The 16,752-nt window shown below is 46.1% G+C and overlaps 1 protein-coding gene across 2 annotated transcripts in view; it reads right to left on the bottom strand.

Moving 5' to 3' along the window:
• The window catches only part of LOC136627001 (probable cation-transporting ATPase 13A5), a 130,175-nt gene that overhangs the window by 24,881 nt on the left and 88,542 nt on the right, over nucleotides 1–16,752 (bottom strand). Inside the window, exons 22-26 of one of the 2 annotated variants that reach the window (XM_066601957.1) lie at nucleotides 16,261–16,303; nucleotides 10,382–10,491; nucleotides 6,853–6,949; nucleotides 4,807–4,879; nucleotides 3,275–3,449 (exon numbers count right to left, since the gene is read on the bottom strand). In XM_066601957.1, the coding sequence (XP_066458054.1) occupies nucleotides 3,275–3,449; nucleotides 4,807–4,879; nucleotides 6,853–6,949; nucleotides 10,382–10,491; nucleotides 16,261–16,303 (498 nt within the window). Of the gene's footprint in view, nucleotides 1–3,274; nucleotides 3,450–4,806; nucleotides 4,880–6,852; nucleotides 6,950–10,381; nucleotides 10,492–16,260; nucleotides 16,304–16,752 lie in introns of those variants that run through there. The other variant, XM_066601964.1, reaches the window with a different exon arrangement.

The raw sequence follows: 16,752 nt of genomic DNA, 5'->3' as shown, positions 1-16,752 counted from the left end.
GTTGCGGGAGACGTGGTCGTGCAGGGCTGGGACGGCACATCGGGAAAAGTTGTGGCGACTGGGAACCGATTAGCGCGGGGCCGCCGCCGCCATCATGCTTTTGAAAGCCTCTGTTTCCACAAGCCTATATGGCAGCATCTCCAGGCTGATCAATTTGGCTATCTGCACGTTTAACGCTTGAGCGTGCGGGTGTGTGGCGGCGTGCTTGCGCTCAAACACTTGCGCTAGCGACGGCTGGACGCTGCGATGAGAGACATTGGTGGATGGGGCCGAGGACAGCGGAGGTGAGGATGTGGGTGCAGGCCAGGAGACGGTAGTGCCTGTGTCCTGAGAGGGGGGTTGGATCTCAGTGGCAGGTTGGGGCACAGGGGGAGAGGCAGTGGTGCAAACTGGAGGCGGTGAACGGCCTTCGTCCCACCTTGTAGGGTGCTTGGCCATCATATGTCTGCGCATGCTGGTTTTGGTGAGGCTGGTGGTGGTGGCTCCCCGACTGATCTTGGCGCGACAAAGGTTGCACACCACTGTTCGTCGGTCGTCTGCACTCTCAGTGAAAAACTGCCAGACCTTTGAGCACCTCGGCCTCTGCAGGGTGGCATGGCGCGAGGGGGCGCTTTGGGAAACAGTTGGTGGATTATTCGGTCTGGCCCTGCCTCTACCCCTGGCCACCGCACTGGCTCTTCCAACCTGCCCTGCTGCTGCACTTGCCTCCCCCTCTGAAGACCTCTTCCTCCGAATCCTCTGTGCGCTCCTCCCTCGGACTTACTCCAATTACTACTACCTGAGTGATAGACAACTGTGTCTCATCATCATCGTTCTCCTCACCCACTGAAAGCTCTTGAGACAGTTGCCGGAAGTCCCCAGCCTCATCCCCCAGACCCCGGGAACTTTCCAAAGGTTGGGCATCGGTCACGACAAACTCTTCCGGTGGGAGAGGAACCATTGCTGCCCATTCTGGGCAGGGGCCCGGGAACAGTTCCTAGGAGTCTGCCTGCTCCTCAGAATGTGTCATTGTAATGGAGTGAGGAGGCTGGGAGGAAGGAGGAGCAGCAGCCAGAGGATTCAGAGTTGCAGCAGTGGACGGCGCAGAACTCTGGGTGGTCGATAGATTGCTGGATGCACTTTCTGCCATCCACGACAGGACCTGCTCACGCTGCTCATTTTCTAATGAAGGTCTACCGCGTGGACCCATTAATTGTGAGATGAATGTGGGGACGCCAGAAACGTGCCTTTCTCCTAATCCCGCAGCAGTCGGCTGCGATACACCTGGATCAGGAGCTCGGCCTGTGCCCACACCCTGACTTGGGCCTCCGCGTCCTTGCCCGCGTCCACGTCCTCTAGGCCTACCCCTACCCCTCAGCATGGTGTATTACCAGTAGTGCAGAAACAGAACGCTGTAATTAAATGTGCCGCTTATTGGCCTGTGGTTGGAGGCTGACTTCCCTTACAGAACGCACAGCAGAGCCAGGAAAGAATTTTGCGCAAGCCTGCTGTAACACTTAGCTGTGTATTAATTAGGACTACTACCCCCAGCAGAGACGCAGTACACTCAGGACGGTCACAGGCAGCCCAAATATATTTTTTTGTCCCAAATTTTTTTGGAAAAGCCCACTGCCTATATAGACAGTATATGTCTTTCACGTTTTTCACTGTCCCTGCCTCAGCACTACTGGCCCTATACTAGGTAAAATTACTGCAGACTGAGGACGCAATGCTCTGCACGGCCGATATACAAAAAAAAAATAAAAATGTGCAACACTGCAAAAAGCAGCCTCAACAGTACTGCACACGGTCAGATGTGGCCCTAAGAAGGACCGTTGGGGTTCTTGAAGCCTAAAATCAATCCTAACACTCTCCCTATAGCAGCTCCGGCATCAGCAGCACTGTCCCTGATCTCTGTCAGAATGCATCTGTGGCGAGCCGCGGGAGGGGCCGATTTATATACTCGGGTGACACCTGATCTCGCCAGCCACTCACTGCAGCGGGGTGGTATAGGGCTGGAACATCACAGGAGGAAGTTGTAATGCCTTCCCTGTCTTTCTATTGGCCAGAAAAGCGCGCTAACATCTCAGAGATAAAAGTGAAAGTAACTCGAACATCGCGTGGTGCTCGCCTCAAGTAACGAGCATCTCGAACACGCTAATACTCGAACGAGTATCAAGCTCGGACGAGTACGTTCGCTCAACTCTACTGGTTATCCATCTGTAGGAGTCACTACATAGATGGATTTTCTCCTTTGGCAGAGTTATTGTATTGTTACTCGGTGATGAAATTGCTGATTCTATTAACTTTATGTTCAGCTTAGTTCAATGCATATTTGATATACTATTAGAGATGAGCGAGCATACTCGTCCGAGCTTGATACTCGTTCGAGTATTAGGTGTCATTGAATGGCTGTGATTGGCTGAAGGCACGTGTGTTTTCTGGAGGCGGGGATTTAAAGCCCTGCGTCCAGAAAGCAATGCTCTGCCGGGGACCAGGAGGGAGCGACAGCCTGCAGCAGCACCGCAGAACGCCGGGGGAAGTGAGTAATGATTTTTATTCTTTGCTCCGCTGTATTCCCGGCGTATAAGGTGACAGTTGGGGGGGTCGCCGTATACGCCCCGTCGCCTTATACGCCGGTATATACGATATATATTTTTATTGTAACACATTTCTGGATGAATTGCAGGGAAGGGCTTATATATTTAAGCCCTTCCCGACAATTCATCCTGCGCACGCCGGCAGCCCATTGCTTTCAGTGGAACCTGCTGTATTGCCGGCTCCCTTAAATTCAATGGGCTAACATCGTTCTTCTCTGCCACAGCTGTTACAGCTGTGGCAGAGGAGAACGATCTTTATGCTGACAGTGCGGGGGGGGGGGGGGGGGGGGGCACTCTTGCCGCTATTGTGGCTTAATAGTGGGACCTGTGAACTTGAGATGCAGCCCAACATGTAGCCCCTCGCCTGCCCTATCCGTTGCTGTGTCGTTCCCATCACTTTCTTGAATTGCCCCGATTTTCACAAATGAAAACCTTAGCGAGCATCGGCGATATACAAAAATGCTCGGGTCGCCCATTGACTTCAATGGGGTTCGTTACTCGAAACGAACCCTCGAGCATCGCGAAAATTTCGTCCCGAGTAACGAGCACCCGAGCATTTTGGTGCTCGCTCATCTCTATATACTATACAGAACAATAAGTCATTTATAATCCTCAATTATTAGAGACCGTATTAACATTTACAACTAGCACCATCCTAGATCTCAATTTTATAGACTGAGAATATTTAAAATTACCTTAAAACATCACTGTCATTGTACCATGGCTGCTGCTGAACCACCGTGAACGCAATTGTTTGCACAACCAAACTAAAGATGATGTGGAAAATCATTGACAATAACAAAGGTGGTGAAATGAGCTGTCCAGAAGGCCGATAGGGAGCCAGTTTCAGGGCTGGGCCAGTTAAACTCACTGAAAAACAAAAGGATGCTGTTAGTGCATGTGTACTGAACTGAATTTTGTCAGTGTCCAGTATAATGTAATATGTCCAGTATAATGTAATGTGTAAGCTTTCATTCACACCTTGGGCCCTAAAGTGGAACTGCGAAAAGAAAAAAACTAAACTGGATACTATATGAAAAGACTAGCAGCACAGAAGGATACAAACCAATACCTGGGGACAATATTGTATGGCATACACTTGGTTTCTGTTTGACAGTTCCAGTTGCACTTCAGCACCATTAAAAAAATATCAAATGTATGTCAGAAGAACACTGTATTGGTATAGATCTGTACAATAAAAGTTTTGGGGTACTATACAGAAGTTTGGTAGCTAAAGCAGGTGGCGTAACGCAACATTAGTAGACAGAGAATTGAGGGAGTAAGTCCCTCATAAGTAAGCACCAACCAGGTATTAATTAGCAACAAAAAAGGGTGAAGGATTGTAATGTTAAAATATGTTTCCATATAGTACCTCTGTAAATTACAGCATATCCACAAATACAAAAACAGGAAAATGTCAGAAAAGCTGATCAAACTGTATTAAAACTGCATAGGATGTAATGGCAACTAAGCTGCGAATTATGTAAAAAAGATTGATTATGAACTCTCTTGGTATACATTTTTTATGCTCACTTGAATAATTATATCTACATAAAATATTAGGAGTCATACGTTTTACCTGGATTCTACATGGTATTTACTTAATTTTGTTTACTCCCCTTATTAGTTTTTTTTTCTACTGCAACTTTGTATCTAGAATGCTTTGAGACTAAACCCAAAAATGTACAATATACATTATAAGTGCGCATTCAGACGACCGTATATCGGCTGCGTATTCACGCCGGCCGATATACGGCGTCCCTCTCTGCAGGGGGAGGAGGCTGGAAGAGTCGGGAGCAGTGCTCTGAGCTCCCGCCCCCTCTCCGCCTCCTCTACACCCCCCTGCACTATTTTCAATGAGGAGAGGTGGAACGGGGGCGAAGCCAATTCCCGGAACTTAGCCCCACCCCGTCCCGCCTCCTCTCCCGCGGAGAGGGAGTGGAGAGGAAGCAAAGAGGGGACGGAAGCTCAAAGCACTGCTCCTGGCACTTCCAGCCTCCTTCCCCTGCAGAGAGAGACGCGTATATCGGCCGGCGTGAATACCTGGCCGATATACTGTCTTCTGCATGCGCCCTTAGATTGTATTTGATCTTTACATCAACATCTTTTAACATCTATAGTCCTAAAGCTTTAATATATAGTATTTTGTTCTAAAAAGGTTTTAAAAGACTTAAAAGGCAAACCATTGAAACAGAAACTAAGAAATCTAAAATTAAAAAAGACTTACTTGTTAATGTGACGGTGATCGTTATAGCCATATCTTGCATTAAATAATGACGAGTTCCAAGTACTTTTTTTTCCTGCACATAAAGAAAAAGAAAGACTTAGAAACCCTTTAAATACCGAACTGAAGAAAAGGAATCAATCAAAGCTATGGAACATTAAACACCTTTAGCTACAATGGGGTTTTTATAATCAGGGTAACTTTTTACATCAGTTTTTGACAGCTTTTCTTCCCGTCTCCAGTTTAAATATGCTATGTTTAATTTTGCACAATGTTGATAATTTTTTGCAAATTTGAATAGGTCTAAAGATGTGGACTCACTTTGTATGCCACCCAGCTACTAGAGTGAGATTGCAACAAATGTTGTGACTAGAGATGAGTGAGCGTACTCGCTAAGGCAAATTACTTGAGCGAGTATTGCCTTTTGCAAGTACCTGCCCGCTTGTCTCAAAAGATTCGGGTGCCAGTGGGGGGCGGGGAGCGGAGATCTCTCTCTCTCCCCCATGCTCACTCCCGCAACTCACTGCTCACCCCCGCCGACACCCGAATCTTTTGAGACGAGCGAGCAGGTACTCGCAAAAGGCAATACTCGCTCGAGTAATTTGCCTTAGCGAGTACGCTCACTCATCTCTAGTTGTGACCTTTCAAAAAGTTGCATGTTATAAATGTCTAAATACACTTCTGAAAAGTGGACTAAGATGTAACATCTGTTGTTTTTAGCCCAATTACAGAATTTTTGCCATTTACAAAATTAACACTGCTGCAGCACTACATGGCCTCTGACCGCTAAAGGAACGCCTGCTTCAGTAAGAAGGGTAAAAGGAACACAGGGCAGGTTAGACAGGTCCTGGTAGTGGGGACTCAATTAGGGTGACAGACAGGGCAATCTGCCACAAAGACCAGGTTCATCGAACAGTGTGTTATCTTCCTGGCGCTGTAGTTTGACACAACACGGATCGGGTTGACAGATTTCTGGTAGGAGCTGGTGAGGATCCAGTGGTCATTGTACACATTTTAAGGGCTCCCACCTACCTCTAACAAATGATTTCATCTGTACCACACCAGAAAGGCAGCAGGAGATTAGGGAGGTAAACAAGTGGCTGCAGAGTTGGTGTAGGAAAGAGGGATTTGGATTCCTGGAGAACTGGAATGACTTTTCTGTTGGCTACAGGTTCTACTGTAGGGATGGACTGTATCTCAATGTAGAGGGTGCAGCTCTGCTGGGGGAGAAGCTTTTAAACTAGCGGGAAGGCAATCACAGAGATGGAGGGGAAGACAGTATAGACAGTGATCTGGGACTAAGTAATGGAAATGGGAGTGGAGCTGTTATGTCCGCTCGGCGCACTAAAAGTGCCACGCCTCAGTAAGGATGCAAGATGGTGTCCTAATAAAACTGCAAACACCACTCATAGTATTTGCACTGACAAACTACACCTCTCCAGGCAATGATGGAAGGATACCTGACCCTTACTCATCAGGTAAAGTGGAGAAAGCCTGCCTAAAAGCAGAGTGATTATCGCGATAAGGACAGCCACATTCTGGGACCTGGCTCTTCCTGATTAGGAACCTGGAGAGATGCACCAAACACAGGACAAGACATTGCTCACACATGCTGAACACAGAACACGACAGTTCACACCTCATGTCTGGCCACCTGCACAGATCAACACACAAAGTCATGCATACCACATAGAACAGGACTGTGCATACAGCAAGTCTGGCCACCTGCACAGACATACAGAACACGTCGCTGTTTATACCATAGAATCATAGAATGGTAGAGTTGTAAGGGACTTCCAGGGTCATCGGATCCAACCCTCTGCTCAATGCAGGATTCACTAAATCATCCCAGATGGATATTTGTCCAGCCTTCGTTTGAACACTTCCCATTGAAGAACTCACCACCTCCCGTGGTAACCTGTTCCACTCATTGATCACCCTTATATTACACTAATATGTAATTAAAGGCAAATTTTAAAAGGTTAATATTAAGTTACATTTTCCAATACTATTTAAATAGCAGAAAGTGAACATATTTATAAATCATACCCAGAATAGAAGCAACAAACATATCAGTTCAATCATAGCGTACATTGCTATATACTTGAACACGCAGAATGAAGTGACTAGACAGTTTCTTCCTTCTCTGAAAAGAAAAAAAATAAATAAATCTCATTCATTTTCAGATTCGTTGTCATCAGCTTATCATGAGGATAATAAGTGTTTTTATATCTTGAAAATAATTAGCATTGCTCCCACATGCCAAGATATAAAGGCAATCATAGATTATGGACTTTAGTTACGCATTCCTAGCTACAATATCTACTATATATGTCCCTCCTATCAATCCTTTACTTCACAATCACATGACTGAGATGGCTAAACACCATCAGGCAGGTCCTTTGTACAAGCACTGCATGTCAGGTTTTCCTGAAAATAAGACATCACTGAATGGCTGTGATTAGTTCGAGCGCCGGCTGTGATTGGCTGACGCTTGATCCAATCACAGTGCTCACTTGCTGGAGCCGGGGTAATTCAAAGCTCCATATACCAGAAAGCGAACCCTCCGACAGCAGGGAGGATTACACAGCAGCCTGCAGTTGTGCCATCGTGGGGGACACAGACCTCAGCTGCGTGGTGAGTATACCCCCCCTGAAATTAAATTTTGCCTCTTTTGGGACAAAATTTAATATAAGACAGTGTCTTATTTTTGGGAAACATGGTAGATAGAAATATCTTGGGGGCAGCCACACACAGGCATTAGCACATATATGTCTCGCTATCACAAGCATATATGTGCTATGCAGGGCATGTGACTGCGTGCCATCACGCTCAAATCAGCATTTTTTACTGTACTTTTTTTCGCTGCCGGAAGCACTTACAGCAGACTGGTCATGGCAGCGCCATGTTTGAGTAGGGAGGCAAGTCTACTTTGTCCTAAGATTTTCGATTTTCCACAAGAAATCGCACACTAAAATAGAGCATGTCGCACAATTGCCGAAAAAAAGACCATGTAAGGTCTGACCCACACAGGTGTTGCTATGGCGCTGTTGAAAGGGAAGCGATTTATATCACGACGCTTTGACGCATTTTACTTTCGTTTTCGGTCGCAATATTGCCCGCTTTAGCATTCCCGGATTATTGATGAGGAACACTAACCCCCAAAAATAGAACGTGCACCGCTCGAAAAGCACTGCAATTAAGCAGCTGTCTGAGCTGTCCCATTGAAAACAATGGGAGTGTTGTACTGCGAATAGCGCGGTGTTGAAAGTGCCACGCAAATTGAGGTAAAAAGCGCCTGTGTGAGGGTGGCCTAAAGGAACTCATTTAAATCAATGGATTCTTCTGGCAGATTTTGCCTGTGCGCATGCGCCTTTGTGCGGGAGCCCTAATGGTATATTAACACGTAGCAAATTAATTGCAGACATTTCTGTGATTATAAGGGCAATTTCACATGTTTGCCTGCGAAAAATTTGTGTGCACAATACACAGAAAATAGAACCCATTGATTTTAATTGGTTCTCATTTTCGTTTGTGTGTGTGCAATGGAGAGGGTGGCTGTCCTTATTGCAATAATCACTCTGCTTTTAGGCAGGCGCGCAAAAAAAACCAGCAGAATGCTCTATTTTATTTGCGCACCTGAGGTGCGCAAATTTCACAGGTAACAGACCACATCTGGAACTAAATCGGGCTAAATAGCCTTGTGCACTCTTCCTAATAAGTTTTAGGCCATATTCTCGTGGTAGAGAATGGTTTGTGCGTCCCTGTGCTGTCTGATTTGCAGGACACTACACATTTATGTGCCCCAATATCATCTGAGAACTGGACAAGAATAGGACAAGCAGTGATTTTTCAAACTCAAACTATTGGTCCCTATGAAAAAAAAAAATCACAATTGTCAATAAACCCATTCAAATAAATGGCTTCTTTTTCCCTGCGGGTTCTGTACATCTCAGACTTAGGGCTTTTCACACGGGTGTATAACGGTCGGGTTTGCAGGACTGGGGCGGAACTTAGCTCCCCCCCACCCCCCTCCCATTGCAAACAGTGGTGAGGGGCAAAGAGGGGGCAGGAGCTCAGAGCACTGCTCCTGTCCCGCCTCCTCCCCTTTGCAGGGAGGGGCAGCGTATATTGGCTGGGTGTAAAAACCCGACTGATACACGCCCGTCTGAATAAGCCCCCAGGCAGAGCTCACACAAAAACTTGCTCATGTAAATACAGCCTTAGGGCTTTGACAGACAAGGGTGTATTGCAATACACTCGCCAGTTATCGCAGATATACACAGCATTTATTGCATACCCGTGTGGGCAGATGTGCATGTTTGCGCACCTCCCATAGATCTCTATGGGGCTTTTTTTGTGCACACAAAATAGAGAAGGTCCTACTTATTGGTATTAGTGTATCTTGACGCTACCAGGAACTACTGGTGGAGTCAAGTTTGACGGGGGGGGGGGGGGTTGACGGCCCCTGAATGTGATTGGCTGCTGACGTGGATGGGATTTAGGTCCTGGCTGCCCAGTAAGGATTGATGAAGAAAGCAGACATGTTTCCCCGCTGCAGGCAGGCAGGCAGTCAGCCAGCCAGCCAAAGCTGCAAGAGATTTGCACAGCGCCCGTGCAAAACGCGGCTGATTATACCGCTCCTTCCCGGCCGGTGGCACATGAACTGCAGAGACTGCTAATCAGCAGGGGCACCGAAGCAGTATTAAGCCGATTCCCCTAAGGTGCAGCAGCACGGAGGCCACACCGCCCGAGTACAGTAAGTGGAAGCCGCCGCACGCAGGTCCCCCGCTGCAGCTGCGCATTAGTACTTCTAAAAGGCCCTTACCCACCTGTGCTAGCCCCCTTTGTGTTAAACAGCAGAGCAGGGTCAGCCTCAGGCAGTGCACAGCGAGGTGAAGAGACTTTGCCAGCGGCGGGCCCTTCTCTCTCCCCTACCCTCCGCCGCCAGTACTAAAAGTCGCTCTGCAGCACCCACAACACAGCGTCGGGGGTACAGTGCAGGACTACAGGGAGCCATAATGTAGCAGGGCTGGGGGAAAGGCATCTATCTGCGGAGCAAAACACTGACCGCTTCTCTGTGACAGCACGGAGCCATGGACAGGAAAGAGGCAGCTAACAGCACCTTCTGATCTTGACCCAAATCGGCAGCTATGGGTGTTAGAGGGGCGTTACCCCTGTCAAACCCCTTGCTTACGGTTGGCGTCAAGATACACTAATACCCTATTTATTTGCGCCCGTGAAACAGCGGGCTTAAAAAAAGAAGTGAGAATGAACCCATTGAGATCAATGCATCCTATTCTCCATGTTTTGCGGCCAGGATTTTCCCATGCGCAAAGACAAGCAAAAACACGGTTGTCAGTCGAAGCCCTTGCATAGAAATGGATAGGAGAATTTGTTTTTCAATCTAATTCTCGTACCTTAAACCAACTGTGGCAAAGAAACATTCCAATATGCTGTTTTATAGAGAACTAGCTGTGACAAAACTATATATATGAGTTTGCATGCACTGCAGTCATCATTCGCAATACTGCAACATAATAAAGCATTTTTTTATTTATAACTTAGTAGAACTCACTTGATAAGTTTTGGCACACATTCAATATTGGGGGTTTTCGATGTAAACGGTGAAGCTACAGAGGCCTCCAACTCTGACAATGAGATTCCGGCATGAGCCATCTTTAAGGCCTGAAAAACATTATAACGTTGTTGTCCCAGTTACTTTATGCATATTCAAAATGTTACATACTAGCCTGCTGAGTGGTGTGCAACCAGTAAGGTCTCAAAAGTTCACCATGCTGTTGCTTTGGACTCCAATTAATCGTATATTTCATTTTATTACAAATATTAAAGCTGCCCTCCAGTTTACTATAAAAATCTTACTGTATATGCAGAATGTATAACACCACATCCGGAGACCTACTTTTCAATGTTGCTGCTTTCATTCACCCCCATTCCCATTAGCATGTTTGTATAATGGATGTCCGCTTCTCAGACTACCCTATGTACAGTGTAATTCCATGGTTTGGGCCACTCCCCTGCTCTCATATGGATGAGCACTGTATCCCTCCTTTATCTAGTTTCTGCAGGTCGCCACAATGTCTCTGACTACCAAAGCACGCTGCGTATAGAGTAGTCTCGGAACATAGGGGCCTTTTTCACAAATGTAGCGTACATCAAACAAATGGTCACTGCATAACAAATGTCTGTTTGGCATGAAGAATATTTTATGGAGTTTGAATCACATTGGTATTACAATATGAAGCGAATAGACGGCTGTGCTACCCAAATAGCGCGGGCATGATACAAACTAAAAATGATAGCATGCCCCCAAGTTTGTATGGCATTTGCTATATATGAAGAGGAGACTGGCAATGAAAATATTTGTAACAAATATATTAAACATACATTCTACATTTATGGTATACTGAAATTTTTTGACTATGAAATAAAAGTTGATTTAAAGGACCAACCCGGCGAAAACTCATTTTTCCATCCCTGCTTCCCCACCCCCATCCATTGCCTGATTTTCTGTCACAATCTGGAGGTCTTCTCTCTTCTGTTTATTGCAGTGGCTTTCATGAAATGCAGCCTCCTGTCTAATACTTATGAGACATCATCTTGAGGGCTCCTTCATATGGGGGTTGCAATTTTTTGTTCAGCCGCGTCACAGCTGCATCTCCTATTTATGTTAGGCGGGGGAGAGAATTTAGCTGTCGGCATAGGGAGGGGGCAGGAGCTAGTGTGCTAATTAGAGATGAGCGAGCACCAAAATGCTCGAGTGCTCCTTACTCGAGTCGAACTTTCAGTGATGCTCGAGAGTTCGTTTCGAGTAACGAACCCCATTGAAGTCAATGGGCGACTCGAGCATTTTTGTATATGACTGGTGCTCCGCTAAGGTTTTCATTTGGTGCAAATCACCAAAGTCATGTAAAAAACACAGAAATGGATAGGGCAGGCGAGGAGCAACATGCAGGGCTGCATTTCGGGCTTCGAGGTCTCACTATTAAGCCACAATAGTGGCAAGAGTGAGACCCCCCCCCCCCCTGCACTGTCAGCATAACGATTGTTCTCCTCTGCCACAGCTGTAACAGCTGTGGCAGAGCAGAACGATGTTAGCCCATTGAATTCAATGGAGCCGGCAATACAGCCGGCTCCATTGAAAGCAATGGGCTGCCGGCGATCGCGGGATGAATTGTCGGGAAGGGCTTAAATATATAAGCCCTTCCCTGCAATTCATCCAGAAATGTGTAAAAATAAAATATATATACTCACCTTGTCCCGGCAGACGGAGCTCAGCTGCGGCCAGCTGGCAGTTCTCCCGAACTGCTCTCTGTAGTATTCAGCAGCTGGGGATTTAAAATCCCCGCCTGCTGAATGAGCTGCCTCTGATTGGTCACAGCCTGGTCACAGCCTGACCAATCAGAGGCAGCTCTCACTCACACCCATTCATGAATTCATGAATGGGTGAGTGAGTGCTGCCACTGATTGGCTCAGCTCAGCTGTCATTCAGCTGAGAGCTGCGCTGAGCAAATCAGAGGCAGCACTTACTCACCCATTCATGAATTCATGAATGGGTGTGAGTGAGAGCTGCCTCTGATTGGTCAGGCTGTGACCAATCAGAGGCAGCTCATTCCGCAGCCGGGGATTTTAAATCCCCGGCTGCTGAATACTACAGAGAGCAGTTCAGGAGAACTGCCAGCTGGCTGTGGCTGAACTCCGTCTGCCGGGACCAGGTGAGTATATATATATATATATATTTTTTATTTTTACACATTTCTGGATGAATTGCAGGGAAAGGCTTATATATTTAAGCCCTTCCCGAAAATTCATTGCGCGATCGCCGGCAGCCCATTGCTTTCAATGGAGCCGGCTGTATTGCCGGCTCCATTGAATTCAATGGGCTAACATCGTTCTGCCGGGACAAGGTGAGTATATATTTTTTTAACTTTTTACACATTTCTGGATGAATTTCAGGTAAGGGCTTATATTTTTAAGCCCTTCCCGAAAATTCATCCCGTGCTAGCTGGCAGCCCATTGCTTTCAATGGAGCTGGCTGTATTGCCGGCTCCATTGAATTCAATGGTCAGTGCTCGTTTAATCGAGAAAAGCACTGCGTGGTGCTCGTCTCGAGTAACGAGCATCTCGAGCACCCTAATACTCGAACGAACATCAAGCTCGGACGAGTATGCTTGCTCATCTCTACTGCTAATCTCCCGCCCTGTCCCACCCTCTCCCTTTGCCAACAGCCATCAAGGGGAAGAGAGGGGGAAACCGGTTAGCAGAGCTGCTGCTTAACTCCCTCCCACTTCCCTTTTCTGGCAGCTCCCATGGGAGTCTATGGGACCAGCTGGCGTATTCCAGCCGAAAAGATGGGTCCAAAACTAGGTTTTCCAGCAGGCGTAAAAACGGCTGACCCGAAAGCGCATTGTATGCGCTATCTTTTCCAGACGGACATTTTTACGCACAGGAAAATCGGCCATCTGAACTGATACATTGGAAACCAGTGCATCAGATGGTCGTGTATATCGGCCGGCTGTAAAAACGGCGTCGATATATGCTTGTGTAAATAAGCACAGATGCTGAGATTTCTCCCTGCTCACTTTCTCTATGCTCTGCTAACTCTTCGAACCCATGATGCATCAGTGCAGAATCACATGACCAGCTACATACTGTGCCATTTCTGCCTACAGAGAAGACACAGCCATCACCATTACATTTCAGATGAGTGTATATAAACGTCTGTAATACAGATTTTATATCGGTATTTGCCTCCCTATTTTTATTTTTTATTGGGAAAATACTGATCTTCTCTATTAAGCAAGAACAGAATACAGAGGAAAGTATACAAAAAATAAAAATAAAAAAGGATAAAAAGACAGCCATGTGTATAGCCCTCTAAATTTGCATTAGCTGTTTATTACTGTCCCCTCAACACAGACCTAATATGGAGCAAAACTACACTCATCTGAAGGATGATGCTTATTATACACAAAGCTTAGTATACACGAGGATTTCATGCGGACGAAAAGTGCACGGTAAGAGCACAATTGGCGCACGTTTACACACAACGATTATCACTCAAAAGATGGCTTATAGAGATGAGCGAGCACCAAAATGCTCGGGTGCTCGTTACTCGGGACGAAATTTTCGCGATGCTCGAGGGTTCGTTTCGAGTAACGAACCCTATTGAAGTCAATGGGCGACCTGAGCATTTTTGTATATCGCCGATGCTCGCTAAGGTTTTCATTTGTGAAAATCGGGGCAATTCAAGAAAGTGATGGGAACGACAGCAACGGATAGGGCAGGCGAGGGGCTACATGTTGGGCTGCATCTCAAGTTCCCAGGTCCCACTATTAAGCCACAATAGCGGCAAGAGTGCCCCCCCCCCGCCCCGCACTGTCAGCATAAAGATCGTTCTCCTCTGCCACAGCAGTAACAGCTGTGGCAGAGAAGAACGATGTTAGCCCATTGAATTCAATGGAGCCGGCAATACAGCAGGTTCCACTGAAAACAATGGGCTGCCGGCGTGCGCGGGATGAATTGTCGGGAAGGGCTTAAATATAGAAGCCCTTCCCTGCAATTCATCCAGAAATGTGTTACAATAAAAAAAAATATACCGTATATACCGGCGTATAAGGCGACGGGGCGTATAAGACGACCCCCCAACTGTCACCTTATACGCCGGGAATACAGCGGAGCAAAAAATAAAAATCATTACTCACTTCCCCCGGCGTTCTGCGGCGCTGCTGCAGGATGTCGCTCCCTCCTGGTCCCCGGCAGAGCATTGCTTTCTGGACGCAGGGCTTGAAATACCCGCCTCCAGAAAACACACGTGCCTTCAGCCAATCACAGCCAATGACAATGATGTCATTGAATGGCTGTGATTGGCTGACGGCGTGTGTTAGCTAATCACAGTAGCTTTCTGGAGGCGGGGATTTCAAGCCCTGCGTCCAGAAAGCAATGCTCTGCCAGGCACCAGGAGGGAGCGACAGCCTGCAGCAGCGCCGCAGAACGCCGGGGGAGGTGAGTAATGAATTTTTTTTTTGACACTTTCTTTTTTTTTATAATATATCCGGCGTATAAGACGACCCCCGACTTCAGAGCAGATTTTTCGGGGTTCAAAAGTCATCTTATACGCCAGTATATACGGTATATACTTACCTTGTCCCGGCAGACGGAGTTCAGCGCGGCCGGCCTACAGTGGGTGTGAAGGGGGGTGCGAGTCAGACCTGCCCCCGATTGGCTCAGCGCTGAGTCTGACTCACACCCCCTTCACACCCACTGCCAGCCCGCCGCGGCTGAACTCCGTCGGCCGGGACAAGGTAAGTATATATATATATATACTATATATATATATATATATATATATATATATATATATATATATATATATATATATATATATATATATATATATATATATATATATAATATATATATATATAATATATATATATAATATAAGAAGAATGATTTGTCTTCTATATGTTCTCAATGGGGTCGCGCTGCTGCCGCCGGCCCCATTGAGCGCATATAGAGAAGAGAACAGAATCGCAGATCGCAGATAGGTGCGATCTGCGATTTCTATGGCCTAAGAAGGACCGTTGGGGTTCTTGAAGCCTATCACTCCTAACGCTCTCCCTATAGCAGCTCCGGCATCAACAGCACTTTCCCTGAACTATGTCAGAATGCATCTGTGGCGAGCCGCAGGCTGGCAGATTTTAATACTCGGGTGACACCTGATCTCGCCAGCCACTCACTGCAGGGGGGTGGTATAGGGCTTGAACGTCACAGGGGGAAGTTGTAATGATCTTTCTATTGGCCAGAAAAGCGCGCTAACGTCTCAGAGATGAAAGTGAGAGTAACTCGAACATCGCGTGGCACTCGTTTCGAGTACGAGCATCTCGAACACCCTAATACTCGAACGAGTATCAAGCTCGGACGAGTACACTCGCTCATCTCTAATGGCTTATGATCAATCATCGTTGTGTGTAAAAGGCCTTAAGGTAATCGGCTCAAAGATGTTACTGTGTGTATGTATGAGAAAAGGATATCATATTCTGAGCAATTTCATCCTGTATACGGTGAATTCTCTTTACAGTGCTAAGCGGAATATGCCAGGAAAACGGCACCGGACCAGCGCAGCCTTTGATTGGTTGCAGTGATCAGCTGCAACACAGACTGGGAACCCACAGGGTCAAAAATAGATTCAACTCTGTTAAAATAAAATACTTTTCAAAAATATCTTTAACTTAAATGGGTTTGCACTTGGACAACCCATTTAAATCCTTGTATATTCCACCAATAATATAGCACAAATACTATGTTATATGAATTTGGTTTGATGACTTAGAAAACTGTATCATTTAATTTAGAAAAAAAGAAGTACTAACAGAAAGCCTACAGAATGTCACAAAGCATCCATTTGTTAGAAAGAATACCATGAATACTCACCCCACAGTCATTTGCTCCATCACCACACATCCCAGCATAATAACTAAGCAAAAAAAATTGAAATTAAGTTATTTTGCATTTTTGTAATGTACTGTAGTTTTGGGGTACAGGTTTGTGTTTTAACCCCTTAAGACCACTATACACACACACACACACACACACACACACACACACACACACACACACCTCCTTAAGGGCACCTATATATGCGTGATAAAAACGCTCGTCTGAATGAGCCCCAATAGGGGAAGAAGCACACAAGAAACTGTTTTTTTTTTTTACTATTTTGGGCATAAGGACGCCGTGACTTTTGGGGGGGGATTTATACATCCTGGCTGCAGGTTAACTTATTTTTCTGTCGACATGGCACATGAGGGCTTGTTTTTTTGTGTGGTGAACTGTAGTTTTTATTGGGTCCAATTTTAGGTATAAGACTATATTTTATTAATAATTTTATAACAGCAGGAAGTGAAAATGCAAATTCTAACATTA

The sequence above is a fragment of the Eleutherodactylus coqui genome, chromosome 1 (assembly GCF_035609145.1).
Source record: "Eleutherodactylus coqui strain aEleCoq1 chromosome 1, aEleCoq1.hap1, whole genome shotgun sequence".
NCBI lineage: Eukaryota > Metazoa > Chordata > Amphibia > Anura > Eleutherodactylidae > Eleutherodactylus > Eleutherodactylus coqui.
The sequence above is the reverse complement of the archived record's forward strand: the minus strand, read 5'-3'. Positions and strand labels throughout refer to the sequence as shown.